At 36.7% G+C, this 22,043-nt stretch overlaps 1 protein-coding gene across 1 annotated transcript in view; it reads left to right on the plus strand.

The window, feature by feature from the left end:
* Window positions 1-21,647, plus strand: part of SRFBP1 (serum response factor binding protein 1) — a 74,796-nt gene extending 53,149 nt beyond the window's left edge. Inside the window, exons 5-8 of the mRNA XM_058539215.1 lie at window positions 13,196-13,277; window positions 14,100-14,811; window positions 16,057-16,094; window positions 19,955-21,647. Of these exons, the coding sequence (XP_058395198.1) occupies window positions 13,196-13,277; window positions 14,100-14,811; window positions 16,057-16,094; window positions 19,955-20,139 (1,017 nt within the window). The 3' untranslated portion in view covers window positions 20,140-21,647. The remainder of the gene's footprint in view (window positions 1-13,195; window positions 13,278-14,099; window positions 14,812-16,056; window positions 16,095-19,954) is intronic.
* Window positions 21,648-22,043: the final 396 nt, after the last annotated feature.

Raw genomic sequence — 22,043 nt, forward strand, 5'->3', positions numbered from 1 at the left:
TTATTCAGGGTTTTTGTAGTTCCCTACGAATTTTAGGATTTTTTTTCTTTTTCCTTCATTTTTTTTTATTGTGAAATTTTTGTTGTACATTTTTGTTTATCAGTCACCATATAAGAGCATCCCTCCACCCCTTGTGCCCACCCCCCACCCCCCTAACCCCTGGTAACCACCAAACAGTTCTGTCTGTCCATGTGTTGGTTTATGTTCCACATATGAGTGCAATCATGCACTGTTTGTCTTTCTCTTTCTGGCTTATTTCACTTAACATAATACCCTCCAGGTCCATCCATGTTGTTGCAAATGGGACAATTTTGTCTTCTTTATGGCTGAGTAGTATTCCATGGTATATATATGCCAAATCTTCTTTATCCATTCGTCAGTCGAGGGACACTTGGGTTGCTTCCATGTTTTGGCTATAGTGAATAATGCTGCAGTGAACACAGGGGTGCATAAGCCTCTTTGGATTGTTGATTTCAGGTTCGTTGGGTAGATACCCAGTAGTGGGATAGCTGGATCATAAGTTATTTCTATTTTTAATTTTTTGAGGAATCTCCATACTGTTTTCCATAGAGGCTGCACTAGTTTGCATTCCCACCAGCAGTGGATTAGGGTTCCCATTTCTCTACAGCCTCTCCAGCATTTGTTGCTTCTTGTCTTGGTGATTATAGCCATTCTAACGGGTGTAAGGTGATATCTTAGTGTGGTTTTGATTTGCATTTCCCTGATGACTGGTGATGTTGAACATCTTTTCATGTGCCTATTGGCCATCTGTATATCTTTTTTGTAGAAGTGTCTGTTCATTTCCTCTGCCCATTTTTTGATTGGATTGTTTGGTTTTTTGTTATTAAGTTATGTGAGTTCTTTATATATTATGGAGATTAATCCTTTGTCAGATATATGGTTTGCAAATATTTTTTCCCAGCTGGTGGGTTCCCTATTCATTTTGATCCTGGTTTCATTTGCCTTGCAGAAGCTCTTTAATCTGATGAAGTCCCACTTGTTTATTTTTTCTTTTGTTTCCTTTGTCTGAGTAGACATAGAATTCAAGAAGATCCTTTTATGGCTGATGGCGAGTAGTGTACTACCTTTATTTTCCTCCAGGAGTTTTATAGTTTCAGGTCTCACCTTCAGATCTTTGATCCATTTTGAGTTAATTTTTGTGTGAAAGAAGGTGGTCTACTTTCATTCTTTTGCAAGTGGCTGTCCAGTTTTCTCAGCACCGTTTATTGAAGAGACTTTCCTTTCTCCACTGTATGTCCTTAGCTCCTTTGTCAAAGATTAGCTGCCCATAGATATGAGGTTTTATTTCTGGACTTTCAGTTCTGTTCCATTGATCTGTGTGTCTGTTTTTGTACCAGTACCATACTGTTTTAATTACGATCGCTTTGTAGTATGTTTTGAAGTCAGGGATTGTGATGCCTCCAGCCTTGTTCTTCTTTTTCAGGATTGCTTTAGCTATACAGGGTCTTTTGTTGCCCCATATGAATGCTAGTATTCTTTGTTGTATTTCTGTGAAGAATGTCCTTGGGATTCTGATTGGGATTGCATTGAATCTGTAGATTGCTTTAGGTAGTATGGACATTTTAACTGTGTTTATTCTTCCAATCCAAGTGCATGGAATATTTTTCCATTTCTTTATGTCATCATTGATTTCACTCAATAACGTCATAGTTTTCATTGTATAGGTCTTTCACTTCCTTGGTTAAATTTACTCCTAGATATTTTATTCTTTTCGTAGAAATTGTAAATGAGATTGTCTTCTTGAGTTCTCTTTCTGTTAGTTCGTCATTGGTATATAGAAATGCAACTGATTTCTGTAAGTTGATTTTGTACCCTGCCCCTTGGCTGTAGTTGTTGATTATTTCTAATAGTTTTCCAGTGGATTCTTTAGGGTTTTCTATATATAAGATCATGTCATCTGCAACCAGTGAGAGTTTCACTTCTTCACTGCCTATTTGGATTCCTTTTATTCCTTTTTCTTGCCTAATTGCTCTGGCCAGAACCTCCAGTACTGTGTTGAATAAGAGTGGTGAGAGTGGGCACCCTTGTCTTGTTCCTGTTCTCGGAGGGATGGCTTTCAGTTTTTCCCCATTGAGTATGATGTTGGCTGTGGGTTTGTCATATATGGCCCTTATTATGTTAAGGTACTTTCCTTCTGTACCCATTTTGTTGAGAGTTTTTATCATAAATGGATGTTGGATCTTGTCAAAAGCCTTCTCTGCATCTATTGAGATGATCATATGGTTTTTATTCCTCATTTTGTTAATGTGGTGTATCACATTGATTGATTTGCGGATGTTGAACCATCCCTGTGTCCCTGGTATAAATCCCATTTGATCATGGTGTATGATCTTTTTAATGTATTGCTGTATTTGGTTTGCCAATATTTTGTTGAGGATTTTTGCATCTGTCTTCATCAGGGGTATTGGTCTGTACTTTTCCTTCTTAGTGTTGTCTTTGCCTGGCTTTGGTATCAGGGTGATGTTGGCCTCGTACAATGTGTTGGGAAGTGTTCCATCTTCCTCTGTTTTTTGGAATAGTTTGAGAAGGATAGGTATTAAGTCTTCTTTGAATGTTTGGTAAAATTCTCCAGAGAAGCCATCTGGTCCTGGACTTTTATTTCTTGGGAGGTTTTTGATTACTGTTTCAATCTCTTTACTTCTGATTGGTCTATTCAGGTTCTCTATTTCTTCTTGATTCAGTTTTGGGAGGTTGTATGACTCTAGGAATTTATCCATTTCTTCTAGATTGTCCAATTTGTTGGCATATAGTTTTTCATAGTATTCTCTTATAATCTTTTGTATTTCTGTGGTATCTGTTGTAATTTCTCCTTTTTCATTTCTAATTTTATTTATTTGAGCCTTCTCTCTTTTTTTCTTGGTGAGTCTGGCTAAGCGTTTGTCAATTTTGTTTATCTTCTCAAAGAACCAGCTCTTAGTTTCATTGATCCTTTCTACTGTTTTTTTTAATTTCAATTTCATTTATTTCTGCTCTGATTTTTATTATTTCCCTCCTTCTGATGACTTCAAGTTTTGTTTGTTCATCTTTTTCTAATTCTGTTAGGTGTAGTTTGAGGTTGCTTATTTGGGCTTTTTCTTATTTGTTAACGTGGGCCTGTATTGCTATGAATTTCCCTCTCAGGACCGCTTTTGCTGCATCCCATATGAGTTGGTATGGTGTATTTTCATTTTCATTTGTCTCCAGATGTGCTTTGATTTCTCCTTTACTATCATCAATGATCCATTGGTGGTTTAGTAGCATGTTGTTGAGTCTCCACAGCTTTGTCACTTTCCTGGTTTTTTCCTTGTAGTTCATTTCTAACTTCATGGCATTATGGTCTCAAAAGATGCTTGTTATGATTTCAATCTTAAATTTATATAAGCATGCCTTGTTTCCCAACATATGGTCTATTCTTGAGAATGTTCCGTGCGTGCTTGAGAAGAATGTGTAATCTGCTGTGTTTGGTTGGAGTGCTCTGTATATGTCTGTTAAGTCCATCTCGTCTAGTTTTTCATTTAGGTCCATTATTTCCTTATTTATTTTCTGTCTGGATGATCTGTCCATTGATGAGAGTGGAATGTTAAGATCCCCTACTATTATTGTGTTGTTGTTAATATCTCCTTTTAGGTTTGTTAATGGTTGCTCTGTGTACCTTGGTGCTCCTGTATTGAGTGCATATATATTTAAAAGTGATATGTCTTCTTGGTGGAGTGTCCCTTTTATCATTATATATTGCCCCTCTTTGTCTCTCATTACCTGTTTTATCTTGAAGTCAACTTTGTCTGATATAAGTATGGCACCACCTGCTTTCTTTTGTTTGCCATTAGCTTGGAGTGTTGTCTTCCATCCTTTCACTCTGAGCCTGTGTTTGTCTTTAGAGCTGAGATCTGTTTCCTGGAGGCAGCATATTGTTGGGTCTTGTTTTTTAATCCGTCCTACCACTCTTGTGTCTTTTGATTGGAGAGTTCAGTCCATTTACATTTAGGGTAATTATTGATATATGAGGGCTTGTTGTTGTTATTTTATTGCCCTTTTTCTGGTTCTTTTACATTTCATTTGGTTCTTGTCCCATATGTTTCATACTACCAGTGCAGTTTGTTAGTTCTGTATGGGGGTTCCCTTAGTTTTCTCGTTCTTTATTGTGTGTGATTCTGTTCTGATTATTTGGTTAGTGGTTACCATGAGGTTTCTATAAAACATCTCATGGAAGCGAGAGTCCATTTTTTGGTGACCTCTTATTCCTTGAGACTAAGTCGATTCAATCTCTTTCCTCTTCCCCTTCTATGTTATTGTTGTCACATCTTATTCCTTCTTGTGTTGTGAGTTCGTGTTTAACATGATGAGGTTATATTTGTGCTTGGTGTTTACCTTCCCTTGATCTTTGGTTTTATAATTAAGTATTCGCTAATCTATTTTGATGGAGGACTGCAATTTTTCTGGTTTCGTCAACCTATTTTCCTCCTCATTCAAAACTTTGAATCCTCTTTCTCTTTTTTTCCTCAGGGATGAGGGCCTTCTTGAGCACTTCTTGTAGTGGAGGTCTTGTGGCAATGAACTCCCTCAGCTTTTGTTTATCTGGAATAGTTATTATTTCTCTCTCATATCTGAAGGATATTTTTGCTGGATAGAGTATTCTTGGCTGAAAGTTTTTGTCCTTCAGAATTTTGAATATATCGTTCCACTCTCTTCTAGCCCGTAAAGTTTCTGTCGAGAAATCGGCTGAGAGCCTGATAGGAAATCCTTTGTATGTTATTTTTTTTTTTGTCTAGCTGCCCTTAATATTTTTTCTTTGTCATTGACTTTTGCCAGCTTTACTACTATATGCCTTGGAGAGGGTCTTTTCATGTTGATATATTTAGGAGATCTGTTGATCTCATTCACTGGTATTTCCAGCTCCTTCCCCAGGTTTGGGAAGTTCTCAGATATTATTTCTTTGAAACAAGTTCTCTGCTCCTTTTTCCCTCTCTTCTCCCTCTGGAATACCTGTAATCCTTATGTTGGATTTCCTGATTGAGTCGGATAGTTCTCAGAGAGTTTCTTCATTTCTTTTTAGTCTTAGTTCTCTTTCCTCCTCCATCTGGAGGACTTCTGCATTGCTGTCCTCAATATTGCTAATTCTTTCCTCCATATTGTCGGCTCTGGTGCTTAAGGCTTCCAGATTTGTCTTTATCTCCTCTATTGTGTTTTTCATCTCTAAGATTTTTGATTGGTTTTCTTTTTTTTTTTTTGTAGTTTCAGTCTCTTATGTGAAGAAACTCCTGATTTCACTGAATTGTCTGTGTTTTCTTGTATTTCATTAAGCTTTTTTATGATGGCTATTTTGAATTCTCTGTTGTTAAGGTTATACATTTCTGTGCTTTCCGGGTTGACTTCTGGGTGCTTGTCATTTTCCTTTTGGTCTGAAGATTTAATACATTTTTACATGGTGCCTGTCGGTGTTGGCTTACCTTTCCTCATAGTGAAAATATATGGTCGCAGTTTCCTCTTGCTGCCGCTGGGTGGGGGTCAAGGGCTGTGTATTCTGGCCCACCTCAATGTGTGCACTGTTGTCGGCCCTTGGCTGATCTGCGGTGTGGCGGAGTGGAGGCTGCTGGCAGGGAAGCATGGAAACAGCTGGGGCTGGAGCACAGCTAGGCCGAAGCAGCTGGGGCTCGGGTGCAGGTGGGTTGAAGCAGCTGCAGCTGAAGTGCCGCTGGGCCAAAGAAGCTGGAACTGGAGCGCACCAGGCCAAAGAAGCTGGAACGGAGTGCGCTGAGCCAAAGAAGGAGGAGCTGGAGTGCTGCTGGGCCAAAGAAGCTGGAACTGGAGTACACTGGGCCAAAGAAGCTGGAACTGGAGTGCGCTGGGCTGAAGAAGTTGGAACTGGAGCGCTGCTGAGCCAAAGAAGCTGGAACTGGAGTGCGGTGGGCCGAAGTCGCTGGCACCAAGTCAGCTGGAGCCTGCGCACAGGCCAAGCTGACGCAGCTGGAGCCGGAGGGGAGGGGGGCAAGGGGTCAGTCAAGCCGAAGGAGGTGGGGCCATGGCACGGTGCAGCTGGGGAAGCCGGGGCTGTGGCGTGGTGTGAACTAAGCTGCCTCTGCCTCTGGTGTGGGGGGCAGGCTCACACCATTGCTGGTCGGGCCTGGGCGCCTGGGGGCCACTGCCTCTGGGGATGGGGCTGAGCTGAAGCACCACAGTGCTGAAGCACCAGTCCAGCGGGCCGGATGGGGGAGTGGCACTTACTTTCGCCTCCCCAATCTCAGAGGTTTCTCGCCTCACTGTCGCTCTCTGCTCTCCTGAGGGGCTAGCTTGTTGAAACTACCCTCGCAACAGTTCTGCTCCCTCCATAGGGGGATCCCCTCGGGCTGTGAGGGGTCTTGCAGAGCGCCATTTTTCACACGGCGAGCCGCCCCTCCCCCTCCTCCGAGAGCCGCACTGTCTCAGTCTCTGGGTGGCAGTCCTTGGGAAAGGAATGGGCCTGCTCTTACCTCCTTCCAGTTACTCTGGAGATTCCAGCACCTCAGTCCTCAGGTGTATGGCTGCCTGGGTGCCTCAGACGTCCCCTGTGTTGTGTGAATAGCTTCTGTTGGAATATGAATGTCCTTTTTGTTGTGTCTTAGAAGGGGAGAGTTCAATGCAGTAAGCTCACTCTGCCATGATGCTGACAACACTCCAGGATTTTTTTTATTTCTGTGGAAAATGCCATTGGAATTTGGATAGGAATTGCATTGAATCTATAGATGGCTTTGGGTGGTATAGACATTTTAATAATATTAGTTCTTCTGATCCATAAGCATAGGGTATCTTTCTATTTATTTGTGTCTCCCTCAATTTCTTTCATCAAAGTCTTATAGTTTTCAGTGTACAGATCTTTCACCTCCTTGGTTAGATTTATTCCTAAGTATTTTATTGTTTTTGATTGTATTATAAATAGGATTGTTTTCTTTATTTCTCTTTCAGATATTGTTGTTATTGTATAGAAATACAACTGATTTTTGAATGTTGATTTTCTGTCCAGTAACTTTACTGAATTTTTTATTAGTTCTAACAGATTTTTGGTGGGGTTTTTAGGGTTTTCTATATATAAGATCATGTCATTGTAAGCAGGGACCATTTTACTTCTTCCTTTCCAACTTGATGCCTTTTATTTATTTTTACTTGCCTAATTGCTCTGGCTGGGACTTCCAGTACCTTGTTGAATAAAAGTGGTAAGAGTGGGTACCCCCATCTTGTTTTTGACTTTTGCGTATGATGTTAGCTGTGGCTTTGTCATATATGACCTTTGTTATGTTGAGGTATGTTCCTTTTATACCCAGTTTGTTGAGAGCTTTTATCATGAAATGGTGTTGAATTTTGTCTTTTTCTACATCTATTGAGAGGATCATGGATTTCATCCTTCATTCTATTAATGTGGTGCATCATGTTTATTGATTTTGCATGTGTTGAAATGCAAAATGTATGTGGATGTTTCTTGTATCCCAGGGATAAATCCCACTTGATCGTGGTGTATGATCTTTTTAATGCGCTGTTGAATTCAATTTGCTAGAATTTTAGCATCTTTATTTATCAGGGATATTGGCCTATAGTGTTCTTTTCTTGTAATGTCCTTATCTGGCTTGGTATCAGGGTAATGCTAATCTCATGAAATTCATTTAGGAATGTTTCTTCTTCAGTTCTTTGGAAGAGTTTGAAAAGGATTGGCATTAATTTGAGAAGCCATTTATTTTCAACCCATTGTTCTTATTATATTCTTTTAAACAGAATTGTATTCCTATCTATGGAATAGTGTTTATCTTAGCCACTGTTGAGGACGTGGACACTGCCTCGTAGTATAAACTGGATTTTCTATCAATAGCTATTCAATACTTGCCCTGAGTGTAAAATATGTTCTCTGTTGTGGAGTGCTTACAGGAAGTTAAATGCCTACACCTCTTACATTTCCTAAATAAGCCTCATTGTCATCACATATTGGCTGCCAAACTAGGAAGCATAAAGGATAAGAATGTAGTTTATATCTTACATAAAAGTAACTAGTCCTATCAACAAAGTACTTTCAACAGAATACTATAATTTTTATTTGCTGATAGCATTAACTGTTGTTTTTCTTTAAAAACATAAGTTGCATATAATTACAGAAACTAAAGCTGTAGTATACATAATTCTACGTATTAAATTGTTAAGTAATCATACCTGACTAGTAACTGCTTGATTTTATATACCTGTATACCTTGTAGACTCAAGCCTGTCTGTTCTTCTTTGAACTCACTGCTGTTACATATGGATGCATAAGCTGTATACTGCACAGCTCCAGTTGTGACAGCTACAATGTGAGTGGCAGCCCTGGGATCATGCAATGCAATGGTCCTTTTTGAATCAGTCTCATTTCTTATTAATCTGGTGTTCTTCCTAAATAAGTCCTTCACGAAGATTACAACATAAAAACACAATTTTAGAGGAAGACATAACAAATAAGAATACCTTCAATCTTATTTTAGACCCTTTTTTTTTTTTTAATAGAATTTACTAAAATCGGATCACTAAATCATGGTTACTCTGAGATATCTTCCAGGGCAGAGAAAGAGCATTGCTAAATAAACTCAGTGATAAAATGATTCTTAACAAAACAGTGTTTACCTAGAGTCAACACTCGATATGCAAGTATTACCACCACTCTTCTAAAACTTTTTATAACTAAGATGGAAAGATGTAGCTAGCTCTGTAAAGACAAATACCCAGTTTATTAAAGCTTTTAGCAGGTTGTCAAAGCTGAGATTTGGGAAAATAGTAGTAGGTATAATTTCGAACAATTATACATGAATACATTTAGTCAAAATCTATTTAGGATTCCTAGAATTTCTTATCTAAAACATATGAAATTAACTCGTGTGATGAGAACAGTTACTTTCTAATTTATCTGTTTTACAAATGCAGATGTTCATATATTAGGGATTATCTTGGAAGTGAATGTTTAGTAGCTACAAGGGGGAAATATACCGGAAGAAGCATTAGAGATAAACAGCTGCTGCTGCAGTGTCTTTTTTTCCCTTGTAACCTGAAGGAAGGGCAAGGTCTTGGGGTGTGTATAACATTTATCAGGACTAGTTGTTTTTGTTGTCCTTGTTGTTTTTACATATAAATGTTCTGGAATTAGTCCTAAGGATTAAACATATTGCCTCTACACTGAATACCAAATTGTTTCTATTAAGCCAGAATCTCTTAGTATGTCACCATTCAAGAAGCACATTTAGTACATTTAACGCTGTAACCTGTTGCCTTGATTTCACAACAGAAGTCTGTCGTGTTTTTGTTTCAAATTAAACTTTTAAACATCATTAGCCTGCTAAAAAATTTTTTTCTTTTTTCCTAATTTTTTAGTTTACCCCACCAAGGATTCTACTAGCTTGTAATTTAGAGCATGTGTTACTCTTTTTCTGTAAAAGACAAGATAATAAATATTTTAGGCTTTGCAGGCCTTACAGTCTCTGTCACAACTACTTTGCCATTGTGACATAGTGCATCCATAGATAGTATGTAAATGAGTGAATTTGGCTATGTTCCCATAAAACTTTATTTAAAAAAAACAGACAGCAGATGAGAACTGGCCCGTGGGCCAGTTTGCCAACCACTGGTTTTGAGAATCAAATACTTCTACAAGATTCTTTTTGTGAGGGGCTGGCCCAGTGGCGTAGTGGTTAAGTTCACACGCTCTGCTTCGATAGCTCAGGGTTCATGGATTCCAGGCACGGACTACACACCACTCATCAAGCTATGCTGTGGCAGCATCCCACATACAAAATAGAGGAGGATTGGCACACATATTAGCTCAGGGACAATCTTCCTCAAGCAAAAGGATGTTAGGCAACAGATGTTAGGTTAAGGCCCAATCCTCACCAAAAAAAACGAGAGATTCTTTTTGTGAAAATGACAGTTCTCTATTAGTCCTTCCCCACTTTCAACTTCAGTTTATTCCTGTGGAATTTACTCCCACATCAGTATGTTTATATTAGTACATTTTAAGTGTTAGCTATTGACTTCCTACTGTGGTCTGTTAGGATTTAGATCTCTTTCCTCCTCTAGCCCCTGTGTCATAGATGTACCTTCCTTATCACTTTCATACTCCTAATATACTTGAGTCAAATTTAGATTAGATGATCATTTAGTAGTTATGTTATTTTGACTATGAGTCATGTAGTGAGTGATTATTACTTTTCTTTTCTGCGTAATATTTCTATTTTCTATAGTTTGTAGTTGTTTGTTTATTTTGTTAGTTTTCTATCTTCTCTCTAGTATAATACCAAACTCCTCATCAGTCATTGAAATCTCCTCTCAAGATATTTAATGCATCAGGTATTCTAAATCTAAGTCTAAATCTCCTGTCACCATCCTGGGTATTCCTTTTGCCTGGATCTCCTGTTTCTCATATCCCATGCCTTCCTCATTTGTATCCTTCATCATTTTAGTGGAGCCAGTAGATGCTAGGGAGAAAGGTTCAAGGGATATAAACTTTTATATACCTTGCATGTCTAAAAGTATTTTTATTCTTCTCTAGTTTGGAAATCATTTTCCTTCAGAATTTTAGAAGCATTACTCTATTGTCTTTTGACCTCTAATTCTGATTCCTGAATTTTTTTTCTTTTTTTGGTGATTTGGGTTTTTTTTTCTCTGAAAGCTGTAGACCCTGATAGTCTGATGTGACTCTCCATTTTCATATGTTGTGTTGAGCCTTTTCAGTCTGAAAAATCACGTCCTTCATTGCAGATTCTGTGTTACAGCTTTTGATTTGCTTTCTGTCAAACTCAAATAAGCAATTTTGACTCATACCGTCAGCAGCCCAGCATGTGGCTGAGTGACTCAGGATACTAGCAATAGACTTCCTTCCCAGATTCTCTCGTATCTCTCTAAAGTAAATAAAATGAGTATAAAGTCCTGAATTGCATCAGTAAACCCTGCAAGGGGTTGAAGAAGCAGAGAATTGACTTAACAGTGTACTTAATGAATGGCCTCCAAATGGATTACATTTCTTGGAGAAAGTTGAACAGAGGCAAAGTCTAAGAGTCAGAAGCAAGGTGTATTAGTTTCCGTAAGACTGCCGTAACAAAGTACTGTAAATTGGGTGGTATAAAGTAACAGAAATTTATTCCCCCATGTTTCAGGAGGCTAGAAATCTGAAATCAAGGTGTCGGTAGGGCTATGCTTCCTCAGAAGGTTCTAGGGAAGAGCGCTTTCTTACTTATTCCAACTTCTGGTGACCCTAGGCCTTCCTTGGCTTGTGGCAGAATCACTCCAAATTTCTGCCTCAGGCTTCTTCCCTTACTGTCTCTCTACCTCTGTATCTAAATGTCCTCCTTATAAAGACACCAATCATATTAGATTTAGGGCCCACCATAATCCAAGTGATCTCCTTCTAATTAATTATATCTGCAAACACTCTATTTCCAAATAAAGTCACATTCTGAGTTTCTAGTTGGACATGAATTTGGGGGCGATACTCTTCAACGCAGTACACAAGGTAATTAGACAGCAGGTGGTCCTGGCACATGATTTGCCAGATATAATTTAAAGGAGTTATTCTGTAAGTGACATTACGTAATAAGTCCTCCAAACAGAATAGATTTCAAACTGCTGTCATTTTGCTTTTACTTAGGTATTCATATGTTTGTATTACTGAGAGGGAAAAAAGCCTTATTTGGGGCTATTAACAATGAAGGGTAAATTTAAAATAAAGACATTTGAAGCTGGTAGATCTACCTTCACATACTAGTGAAATTTATTCACTTGCTTTATGGAATGTTTATTGAATGCCAGCTATTTTACCAGTTACTGTTCTAGGCACTGGGTCTTCAGCAGTGTGGAAGACAAAGTCCCTGCCTCACAGATATGAAAATATCCGCACTGGCATGCAGTGTTAAGTGATGTGAAGTAAATAAAGAGTGATGGAAAGTATTATGTTAGTTCAGATAACATTTGAGCAGAGACCTGAATACAATGAGATGAAGAGCCATGAGCCATGTATATATTTGGGAGTAGAGAAGAGCTTGCAATGGAATAGCCTAAGCATCAGAAGACAGTAAAGCTTAAAGAAGAACAGGTAGAAGAACAGCATGATCTGGTTACATTTCAAAAGCTCACCGTGACTGCTATATGGAAAATTGGCTGTTGGGGAGCATGATGCAAAGGAGAGTGATGAGTTTCTTATAGGTATGAGCTTATCACATTGGTCCAGGTGAGAGGTGTTGGTGATTTGGTCAAAGATAGAGTAGAAATGGTGAGAATTGACTGGTTCTGGATGTATTTTGCAGATAGAACCACAAGATTTGCTGAAGAATTTATTGTGAGATGTGAAGGAAGGAGAAATGTAATGGAAGAATCCTTAGAGTTTTAGGCCTGAACAACCAGAAAAATTAAAATTACATACAATAAGATGGGAAAGGCCATAGTAGAAGTAGGTATGAGAAGAAAATCAAAGAATTCTCTTTTAAAATGTCAAGTAGGTGGTTGGATATATGAATCTGGAGTTCACGTTAGAGCTGGAGTTAAAAATTTGGACATTGTCAGTCTGCAGATGATATGTAAAGCAATTTGCCTGAATTTTTAGTTTTCTAAATTCATAAATACATTAAATATTAGATGTAATCTGTTCCCATTCATTCATCGTTAAATATTTATAAAGTATTGGCTATAAGCCAGGCACTGTGGAGGAAGATTCTGAGAATACAGTAGTGATACTAGACATTCAAAATAAAAATATATAGCATTAGATAATTTCTAGGTCTCTATTAAATGGAACTTCAAACATTACAGTAGTCATAAATTGTATTACCCAGCTTAGTACTAATATGTTACTTGATTCTTTCATATTAAGTTAGCCTTCATAACTAGATCTTTTAAGCTCTTTGGAAGGAGGAGCTATGTTACACTTTTTCTTAATATCACACATGATGCCTACCACAATTCTGGAAAGATATTAAGTACCCAAAGAATATTTATTAACTGACTATATAATAATTTTAATTGTTCAAGGGCAGTTCTATTTTTGTCAGCATGATTTTGACTTATCTTTAGCAGGGATTATACAAGTGACTTATATAGTGAGAATGTTAACAAATTTCTATTCCCTAATTCTAATTTTTTAAAATTATGATGGATTTTATTTTATTCACTTCTTAATAGTGCCATGTAGTTTTTATTCCCACGTGTTTATTGTTTCAATTTGCAGCCTGATTCTACTGCAACTGAAAGAGCAATAGCCAGACTGGCAATGCACCCTCTTCTGAAGAAAAAAATAGATGTGCTGAAAGGTATGAATTAAATGACTTTTAAGCCATGTGCTTAAATGCATTTGTGTATATGATTTTGAATAAATGGATATTCATTTGTTTATTTTTATGGTTCTTTTTCCTTTTGAGGATCTTTTATATTATAAATGTCTCTTTCAAATATTTCCAAATGTAGGAACGTGCCTAAAAATATGGAAGATATCTGATGTCTGAAGAAAAACTAAATTTGTATTTTTTCCTAAATTCTAATTTGTGAATATATATATATATAAAATATATATGCATATACATTATATTTATGGTAATATTGAATACAATTTATTTTCTAAATGTTGATGTAATTCATATTATTACTTATGATGTTGCCACTTAATCACATAATTATGTGTATGTAATTATGTGTATGTATTATAAAATGTATTGGAAGAATTAAATGCTTTTGTAACAGATTAGAAGATATTTATTTTTGTGTCTGAAAACACAATTTATAATATCCTACAATTGTATCAATACATTATGCCGATAGAAATTAAAGTTGCCATTTTATTTATTTGTATTCAGTGAAGTTTTTAATGTTCTTTATAATGCCAAGATGTGAAAGGATGATTTTCTTTTAATTTTAGAGATTTAAAATGGATACCTCTGAGCAGTTCTTAGAAGTTTGGTTTGTAAAAAGTCAATAGATTGCTTTGTGAATTCATAGTCATTGTACATATTTAATATAAATTCCAATTGTCCTCTTAAATATTTTCAAATAATTTAAGAAATACTGTACTGAAACAATGGTGTTTTTATATTATTTGTTTTAATGCTAAAACAAGTCATGTGCTATTTCTCTTGCAGCTGCTGTCAAAGCCTTTAAAGATGCAAGACAAAATATTGCTGAAGTTAAGTCATCAAAGAATGCTTCAGAAGAAAATCATTCCAAGGACACTTTGTGTTCAAATGATGATGCCAGTGAGTTACAGCATGAAGGAACTATTATCAGTGAGCAAAAAGAGAAAGAAGCCAAAATATTGGCAAAGAAACCAATAAATAATTCAAAAGAAAAAATAGTCAAGAAGAAACATGGACCCAAAGCAGTGGACATTCCAAATTCTCCATCAGAGTCTTCTGAAAAGGATTCTTTAGTTCTCTCTGAAGCCCAGAAGATACCTGCTAACCCCAAAATGAAAACATTAAGTCAAACGAAGAAAAAGAAAGAGTTTGATAGCTCACCTAGTAGTAACAGTGATGGAGAAGAAATACATGAAGAAGAGAAGGAGTATTTTGATGATAGCACAGAAGAAAGGTTTTACAAGCAGTCTTCCATGTCTGAGGATAGTGATAGTGGCGATGACTTCTTCATTGGGAAAGTCAGACGGATGCGAAAGAAGGAAAGTAGTTGTCATTCTTCAGTTAAGGAACAAAAGGTAACCCCAAAATTGTTTCCTGTAGAAGATATACTTGAAACCCATCAGGATATAAAAAATGACAAAAACAAGCCAAGTACAGAGGCAAGGAAGCTTGAATCAGTGTTTTTCCATTCTTTATCTGGATCTAAAAGCTCTAGAAGGTAAGAGTATTTTTCTATTCTGAAGTAGTTATTAGTTCTTTTTCTAAAGATATGAAATATCTACACATCCTTACAATGACATACTATCTCCTATACGTATTCTAGTTTATACAGTACATCCTATGTTTAGACTTGGCCCTCTTCAACTTTATATTGAGATAATATATACAAATACTCATATGGTAATGCCACATTTATCCAACGTCAGAAAATGAGATGTTATAGCCAAGTAATTTGTCTAGCTAATTTAACTTTATCCCTTCAATTATCAAAGTTTTGAAACTTTGAGTTAGCTTTTGGTTAAAAGCTTTTGGAAATGTCTCACATATCTCACTCTTTAAACAGAACTTTCTGAAAAGAATATGGTGGATTTTATTCTTGATGACCCAGGGCCATTGCTGTAAACATCAATCGTTTTATTATGTATTCTTGTTTCAGTATGTAAGACTGCTTGCCCTAACACTGAGTTTCGCCAGACTGCTTTGTATTTGGTGATGCTGCTGTCTCTATCCTTGCTGTTAAACACCACTTTTCACAGCTGTTCTGTTATAAATCAATAAATCTAATTTCACTTGTAATTCTAATCTGGTAGGGGATATCTTCATATTTTAGGGTAAAGATCATGGTTAGCTAATTTCTTCAGTAATAGCTATTTTCTTCAGTTAACTAATTTTCTATAATTTATAGCTCAGGGATAATTTTTAATAGATTTGAGAAATGTTGAAATTTTTCGAAATCAGAGTATGGAAAAGATACAACCATCTTTCAAGCATTGAAAATAATTAAATTATTACTTACATCTCCCAAACCTGCTTCAACGGCTACATTTTTTTCTCTCTTGAAAATAACACACCACTATCCCTTCCCTCTCCCACAAAATATAAATCTTAATTTTTGTTAGATGTGACTCATTACCCCTGTGAGAAGACTTTTGAAATTCTTTCTACATAGTTCTCGAGAGTAGGTACAAGTAATCAAGATAGGATATTTTATGACCAGAAATCCCTATAAGGATGGTGAGAGAAAAATTCCCACATGCTTCTGTAGCAGTATTGGGGTCTAACAAACCTTTGATGTAGCTAAAACCTGGGGTTTTCATAATTTTTTTATTGATTGCTGGTGGGATGAGGGAGTTTATGATAATCCTTTGAATGAGTTTTATCACCAATTTGATTATGTTATCTTCTTAAGATTAGAAGGTTTATTTATCTTTTAAAAGTCCTAATGGTGTTTTTCTTCTTTTAGGAATTATAGAGAACAGCCTCCGAAAATCAAAACCCCAGGTATGTGTTAATGGCTGCTTGACCTTCATATGCAAGAGCAATGCTTTGCCAAAATGGAAGGATGAAAAATTCTGGTTGCTTAATAGCCTGAATGAGTTATGTACTGACAGATATGGAAACAGCGCATCTTATAATTATCAGTATAATTTTTTATTTAAATTGTTTTTTTTTTCCTCTATGTCTTGCCAATGGGAAAGATATAGACAAAAGTTATCAGGGTATATTGGGTCTATTTAATGTATCTTGAACAGTCAAGACATTCTTTAAGTAAATCATTATGTAAGTTTTTCTTAGTCAACACCATGCCCTTAAACATTTAGTAACAAGTATGTTACTTTCTGGGTTAATAGTAAAATCAAAGTATTTGCAGATTAATTTGTAACAAATTAAGTTTAATATATTTGGGTAGGCTGACTTCTGTATATAATCCCACACTCTTACTGACTTAAAATAATAAAAATTTATTTCTCACATCACAGTCCACTGTGAATCGGCAGAGGGGCTGTGTTTCATCTAGTCATTCAAGAATCAGGCTCCTTCCATCTTTTGGCTCCTTCCTCCTCCAGTTCCCAAATATTCTCCATTTGACCGACAGAAGGGAATAGAGTACATGGGGAATTTTGCAGGAGGTTTTCATTCTTGCCTGAAAGTAGCAGGAATCAGCTCTACTCATATTTCGTTAGCCAGAATTCAATTATATGATGCCACTAAAGAGCTAAGAAAGCAGTCTAACTATGTGACTAGAAGAAAAAGAAAGTGGAACTTCTTGAACACATAACCATCTGCCACTGACCATCCTTTCAATCACCAGATGCCTATTTCACTTTTCGTCCCACACTTAGAGTACACTTACCTCCTTCCCAAGGAAGCCAACCCGAAGTCCCATCCACTCACTGCATCCAGCTCAAAGACCAGGATCGCTGATGCGGTGCTTTCCATCAGATCTGATGGATGTGACTACTCAAAGTTTGGACCTGTGCACTAAAAAGACAGACTGCCTGCCCCCAACTCATACGAAGTATTTAGTGGGAGAGCGGGGGACAAGGTAACCACAATAAAAACTCTCAGTTAAGGGAAAGATGGGGGGCACACAACATGTCTACTACCTGAGCAGAAATTGTGAAGGATTTGAAAGGAACTGCCTTATCCATTGTTCTTCTCCATGGTCCCTGACTGTGTTCTTGGGAGGGTCTTTGTTCCTTGACCACATCTGAAGTGGACATTTAGTATGATCTCCTTGGGGGTTGCCCCAAGTGACTGATAAAAATATATGGTCCTAAGGATGGTTTAAAGTCTTAGCAGTCAGAAGTTTTTTCCAGCCCAGGTTTGTGATTTCGTTCACAATGTAATTCCCTCAAAAGTTTAGTGAATTTCTGACCTCTTTGTTTTCAGTCAGTTCATCCATGAGCTTGTTACCATACCAAAAATTCTTTCCTTGAGCTAGTTCTCAAACTTTTCTTATTTATGTTTATTTTATGTAAAAAGCCCTTATGTGGGTTTTTTTCCCACCCCCACTATCTTTCAGTGTCTGCTGCATTGAAACTCGCAGGTTTGGTTGGGAAGGCCATACCTTACCTCTTAACCTCTGCTCCAGGGCTGAATTCTATGCGCCTTTACTGCTTAAAATCTTTCTCAGTCTCATCTGTTACTGTTTGGAGTCCAAAAGCTTTTCTAAACCTTAAGTTTCCAAATATCTGGACTCTCTCTTCCCTTTAGTTTCTGCCTGTGGGCTGGTCGATTTTTTCCTGAACTCTTCTCTTTTTTGTAGTACATTGCCAAAGAGCCATCAGTACACTAATCTCTTTATTCTTTCCAACCACTTAACCTGATGCTGCAAACTCCAGAGGTATGTAGCCTGCTTCCCAAGTTTTCACTGGCAAGTTTTACCTGTTTCTGCAGCACATAGGATTGCTCACTTTTTGGCCTCAGATATTCATTTCCTACCACTTACTGCTGAACTGCTAAGCCAATGCCAAATTTAATGGCGGTACCCTCCATCAGAATACCACTTTCAGTATTATTCATAGTAGACTACCTGCTGTAACAAATAACTACCAAAATTAAGTGATTTATTTCTCATTCATCACAGTATGTCTGCTCTTTGCAGTCTCCTTCCATCTTGTGCCTCTAGGCATTCTAGTTCTCTTTGCTCACTGGGGAAAGAAAGAGATACTAGAGGATTGAATGTGAGGTTTTTATGATCAGGCCTTTTTTTTCACATTCCATTTGCTGTAACTCAGTTACATGGCCACATCTAACTGTAGCAAGATGGAAAATAAATTCTGATTGTGCACCTAGCAGGATAAGAAAACTAGGTTTGGCAAACACATGACAATCTGCCTTATTTACCTTATATTTACAAACATAGGATAACTGTAAATTTAAGACACTCCCACATTTTCCCAGTGAGGACACTCAAGTAAAAAGGTTTTTGTTTAGCTTATATATTTATAATATTTAATTTATCAATTTATTTACGATACAAATTTACTTTGCATAATTATATAAAATATATATTAGTTTAGAAATACTGCCTTTTTTAAATCTCAGTTTTCAGGGCAGGCCCAGTGGCACAAGCGGTTAAGTGCGTACGCTCAGCTACGGCGGCCCAGGGTTCACCGGTTCGGATCCCGGGCGCTCACCGGCGCACTGCTTGGCAAGCCACGCTGTGGCGGTGTCCCATATAAAGTGGAGAAAGATGGACACGGATGTTAGCCCAGGGCCAGTCTTCCTCAGCAAAAAAAGAGGAGGATTGGCAGGTGTTAGCACAGGGCTGATCTCCTCACAAAAACAATAAAATAAAAAAATAAATCTCAGTTTTCATGAAACAGTTTCATTTAAACTCTTTATCCTTCATTACTAAAGCTACTCTGAGTATTATAACATAGATTTGTAGGGCACATATGATTGGTACAAAATACAGGACATTTTGAATCTGTGTACAGTGATGTTTTGGAAATGTTATCCCAAACTGTGTGCACTTGTTTGTTTAACGTTAATGACGTTTGCTTTTTAAGTAGATCTTCAAAAGGCTTTTGATAATGATGTCTAGCTTGCAATAGAGAAAGTATTCACCCCTCGGACTGATTAATAATTCTATATTAAATTTTTTGCCTCCCTTTTTCTTTCTAATTCTTAAATGTACATTGATTCATGTCTTTTCAGACTAGTATGTCTCCCCCAAACAGTACTTTGTTGTTCAAAATAATGTAGTTCAACTTCCTCATACTATAAGAGGCTGTAAGGACTAAAATGCAAGTTGCCACCCTCATATCTGGTAGATAACTTTATGACTAAAAAATAACTTTGTCTTATATTTGAGTAGATTTAGTAATTTAGCTTGTAATCACAACTTTTTGTTCTGTAACAAAAAGGAATGGAATCAAGTAATAGCTCTTTAAAAATAAATCTGTCCTATCAGCACTGTCAGATCCAGTATCTTAGTTAAAACATGAATTTTCTGGCTACATCTGCTCCACACATAGATATCAAGCTTATGATGTTCCTTTGAAAATACCTTTTTTTTTTTTTTAGCCTTCCATGTTGTCTGGACTATGTTTCCTTTCTTAATGTCCATGTAAATAGGACAGCATAGCATATATTAGGAGACATGCAATAAACATCTATTTACAAGGATTAGAAAGCACATATCCCATAATTGACTGCTCATGTGTATATTTCAACTTCAAACTGTTCCCATTAGACTTAAATTTTAAATTGTGAGGTATTCTATATAAGTGAAACTAAATTTCTTTCTTAAATACTGATTTTAGAAGATGAAATGTATTTCCCTTGTATGTTATTTAGGTGTGTAGTTAGTTTTCATGTTTTGGTTTTTTTTTTTCCCTTTCTCCTCCCAGGTTTTCAGCAAAAGGAGCCTCAAATCAAGAGTCAGTTTAATAAGAGTGCACAGAGAGGACTTGAAAATACAAAACAGCGATCACAGCTGCCTCTTCATCCTTCGTGGGAAGCAAGCAGGAGGCGAAAAGAACAGCAAGCTAAAATTGCTGTGTTTCAGGGGAAAAAAATTACATTTGATGATTGATTAGTACCGTTTTTGTGAACTTTTCCATCTAAAAATTCTTTTTCTTTCCTTTTTTTTTTAACCAGCCCGCTATTTAAACTTGTATTTGAATAAGTCTCTTTGGAAGGGTTATAGAAATAAGTTTGTGTTTGTCTTTATTTTGCTTTCTTAAGTGTGTTCAAGTTATGTTTATATAAGCCTTCCATAAATCAAGTACATTCTTAAATTGATTTTTAATAATATTTCCAGACTGTTCTCTTTGTGTCTAAAAGAATTTTGAGATTACAGCTATCTCAGATTTTCTCATTTATGCTTATCATGAAGTGTATTTCATTGGTTTAACTCTATGTTTCTTTGCCTTGAAATAAATGTCGAGGTATATTTAAAATAATAATGGAAAAATATGAGGCAATTGTAGCTATTTAAAATAGAACACATTTGCTAAAAGTTTTTCCTGTTATCAAAACAAAGATAGTAACTTTTATTATGAGTATACAGGTAGTAAATTATACAAATAAATATTTTTATTATAGTTTTAATTATTTGTGATCTTATACTTTTTGACTGTTTTAAAATAGTTTCCCAGGAGAGTTTTGGATTTCTGAATTATATTTCAGTTATTTAGACAACATATATGTTTAGATGTAGCAACACAACCAAAAATTGGTTCTATATTTCACTGCATATGAATATTTCTGTTAAATCAAGAATGTGTAACATCTGTTTACTTGGCCACGTGTTCCTATAGAAACATTTTTTGAGGAATCATAGTTGGAATTTATAAGAACAAATTCTGAAGGAGGTATGATTGAAAGAGCAATTCCACTGATAGCTGAGCAGACAAGTTATGAGATGAGTCACTGAGGAAGGGACTACTTTATACTTCATAGTACTGTTATTTAAAAGGAAAACACGGGCCGGCCTGGTGGCATAGCGGTTAAGTTCGCACGCTGCACTTCGGCGGGCCAGAGTTCACAGGTTTGGACCCCAGGCGTGGACTGACGCACTGCTTGTCAAGCCATGCTGTGGTGGTGTCCCATATAATAAAGTAGAGGAAGATGGGTGTGGATGTTAGCTCAGGACTAATCTTCCTCACATGAAAAAAAGGGAAAACAGGATTTTAAAAACCCTTTCAAATGTTTCACTTTTTGCTATTCTGGGAGAAATTTAGTTCTTGGTTAACTAAATCGTACTAATTTAGTTCCATGTTTTCTATGCATTGATGCCGTTAATGGCAGGGAAAGCCTCTGGTTAGCAGGAATTCACAAGCTCTGGAGGATCATTTCTATCTTTTTCAGGAGCATAAGTATTTAGATAACTGGAGCAATGGAATTCAAGAGATTATGCAGAAAAAATTATTTTTTCTGTGTTGAATGCAAATTTGTTTTTTTAACTTCTTTTTTCTTTTAAATTTTTATTAACAATTTCAATTATGTCAAATTGAAATTAATTTCTACTGAAATTTTAATTATGAAAAATTATTAAAAGAAAAGGGAAGACTTCTGACAGTAACTGCAGGTTTGGACAAGGCGGGTGGGGAGGGAGGGTTCCTCGATACCCTCAGGTTCAAAAATTTGCTAGAAAAGCTCCCAGAACTCACTGAAACCTATTATATTCACAGTTACAGTTTATTACGGGGAAGGGGTACAAATTTTAACCAGCCAAAGAAGGAAATGCATAAGGCAAAGTCTGTGAGCGTTCTAAACACAAAGCTTCTGTTGTCCTCAAGATGTATTACCATCCTGGCACTGGTATGCACAGAGTATTGCCAATCTGAGAAGCTCACTCAAGCTTCAATGTCCAGAATTTTTATTGTGGCTTCAATATGTAGGTATGATCGATTGATTTCCCAGATGATTGTTCCAGATGGATTGATACCACATGACCCAAACCTCCCATTTTAAATCGCATGGTTGGTCTTTTTT

Source organism: Diceros bicornis, chromosome 1 (assembly GCF_020826845.1).
Source record: "Diceros bicornis minor isolate mBicDic1 chromosome 1, mDicBic1.mat.cur, whole genome shotgun sequence".
NCBI classification, from domain to species: Eukaryota; Metazoa; Chordata; class Mammalia; order Perissodactyla; family Rhinocerotidae; genus Diceros; species Diceros bicornis.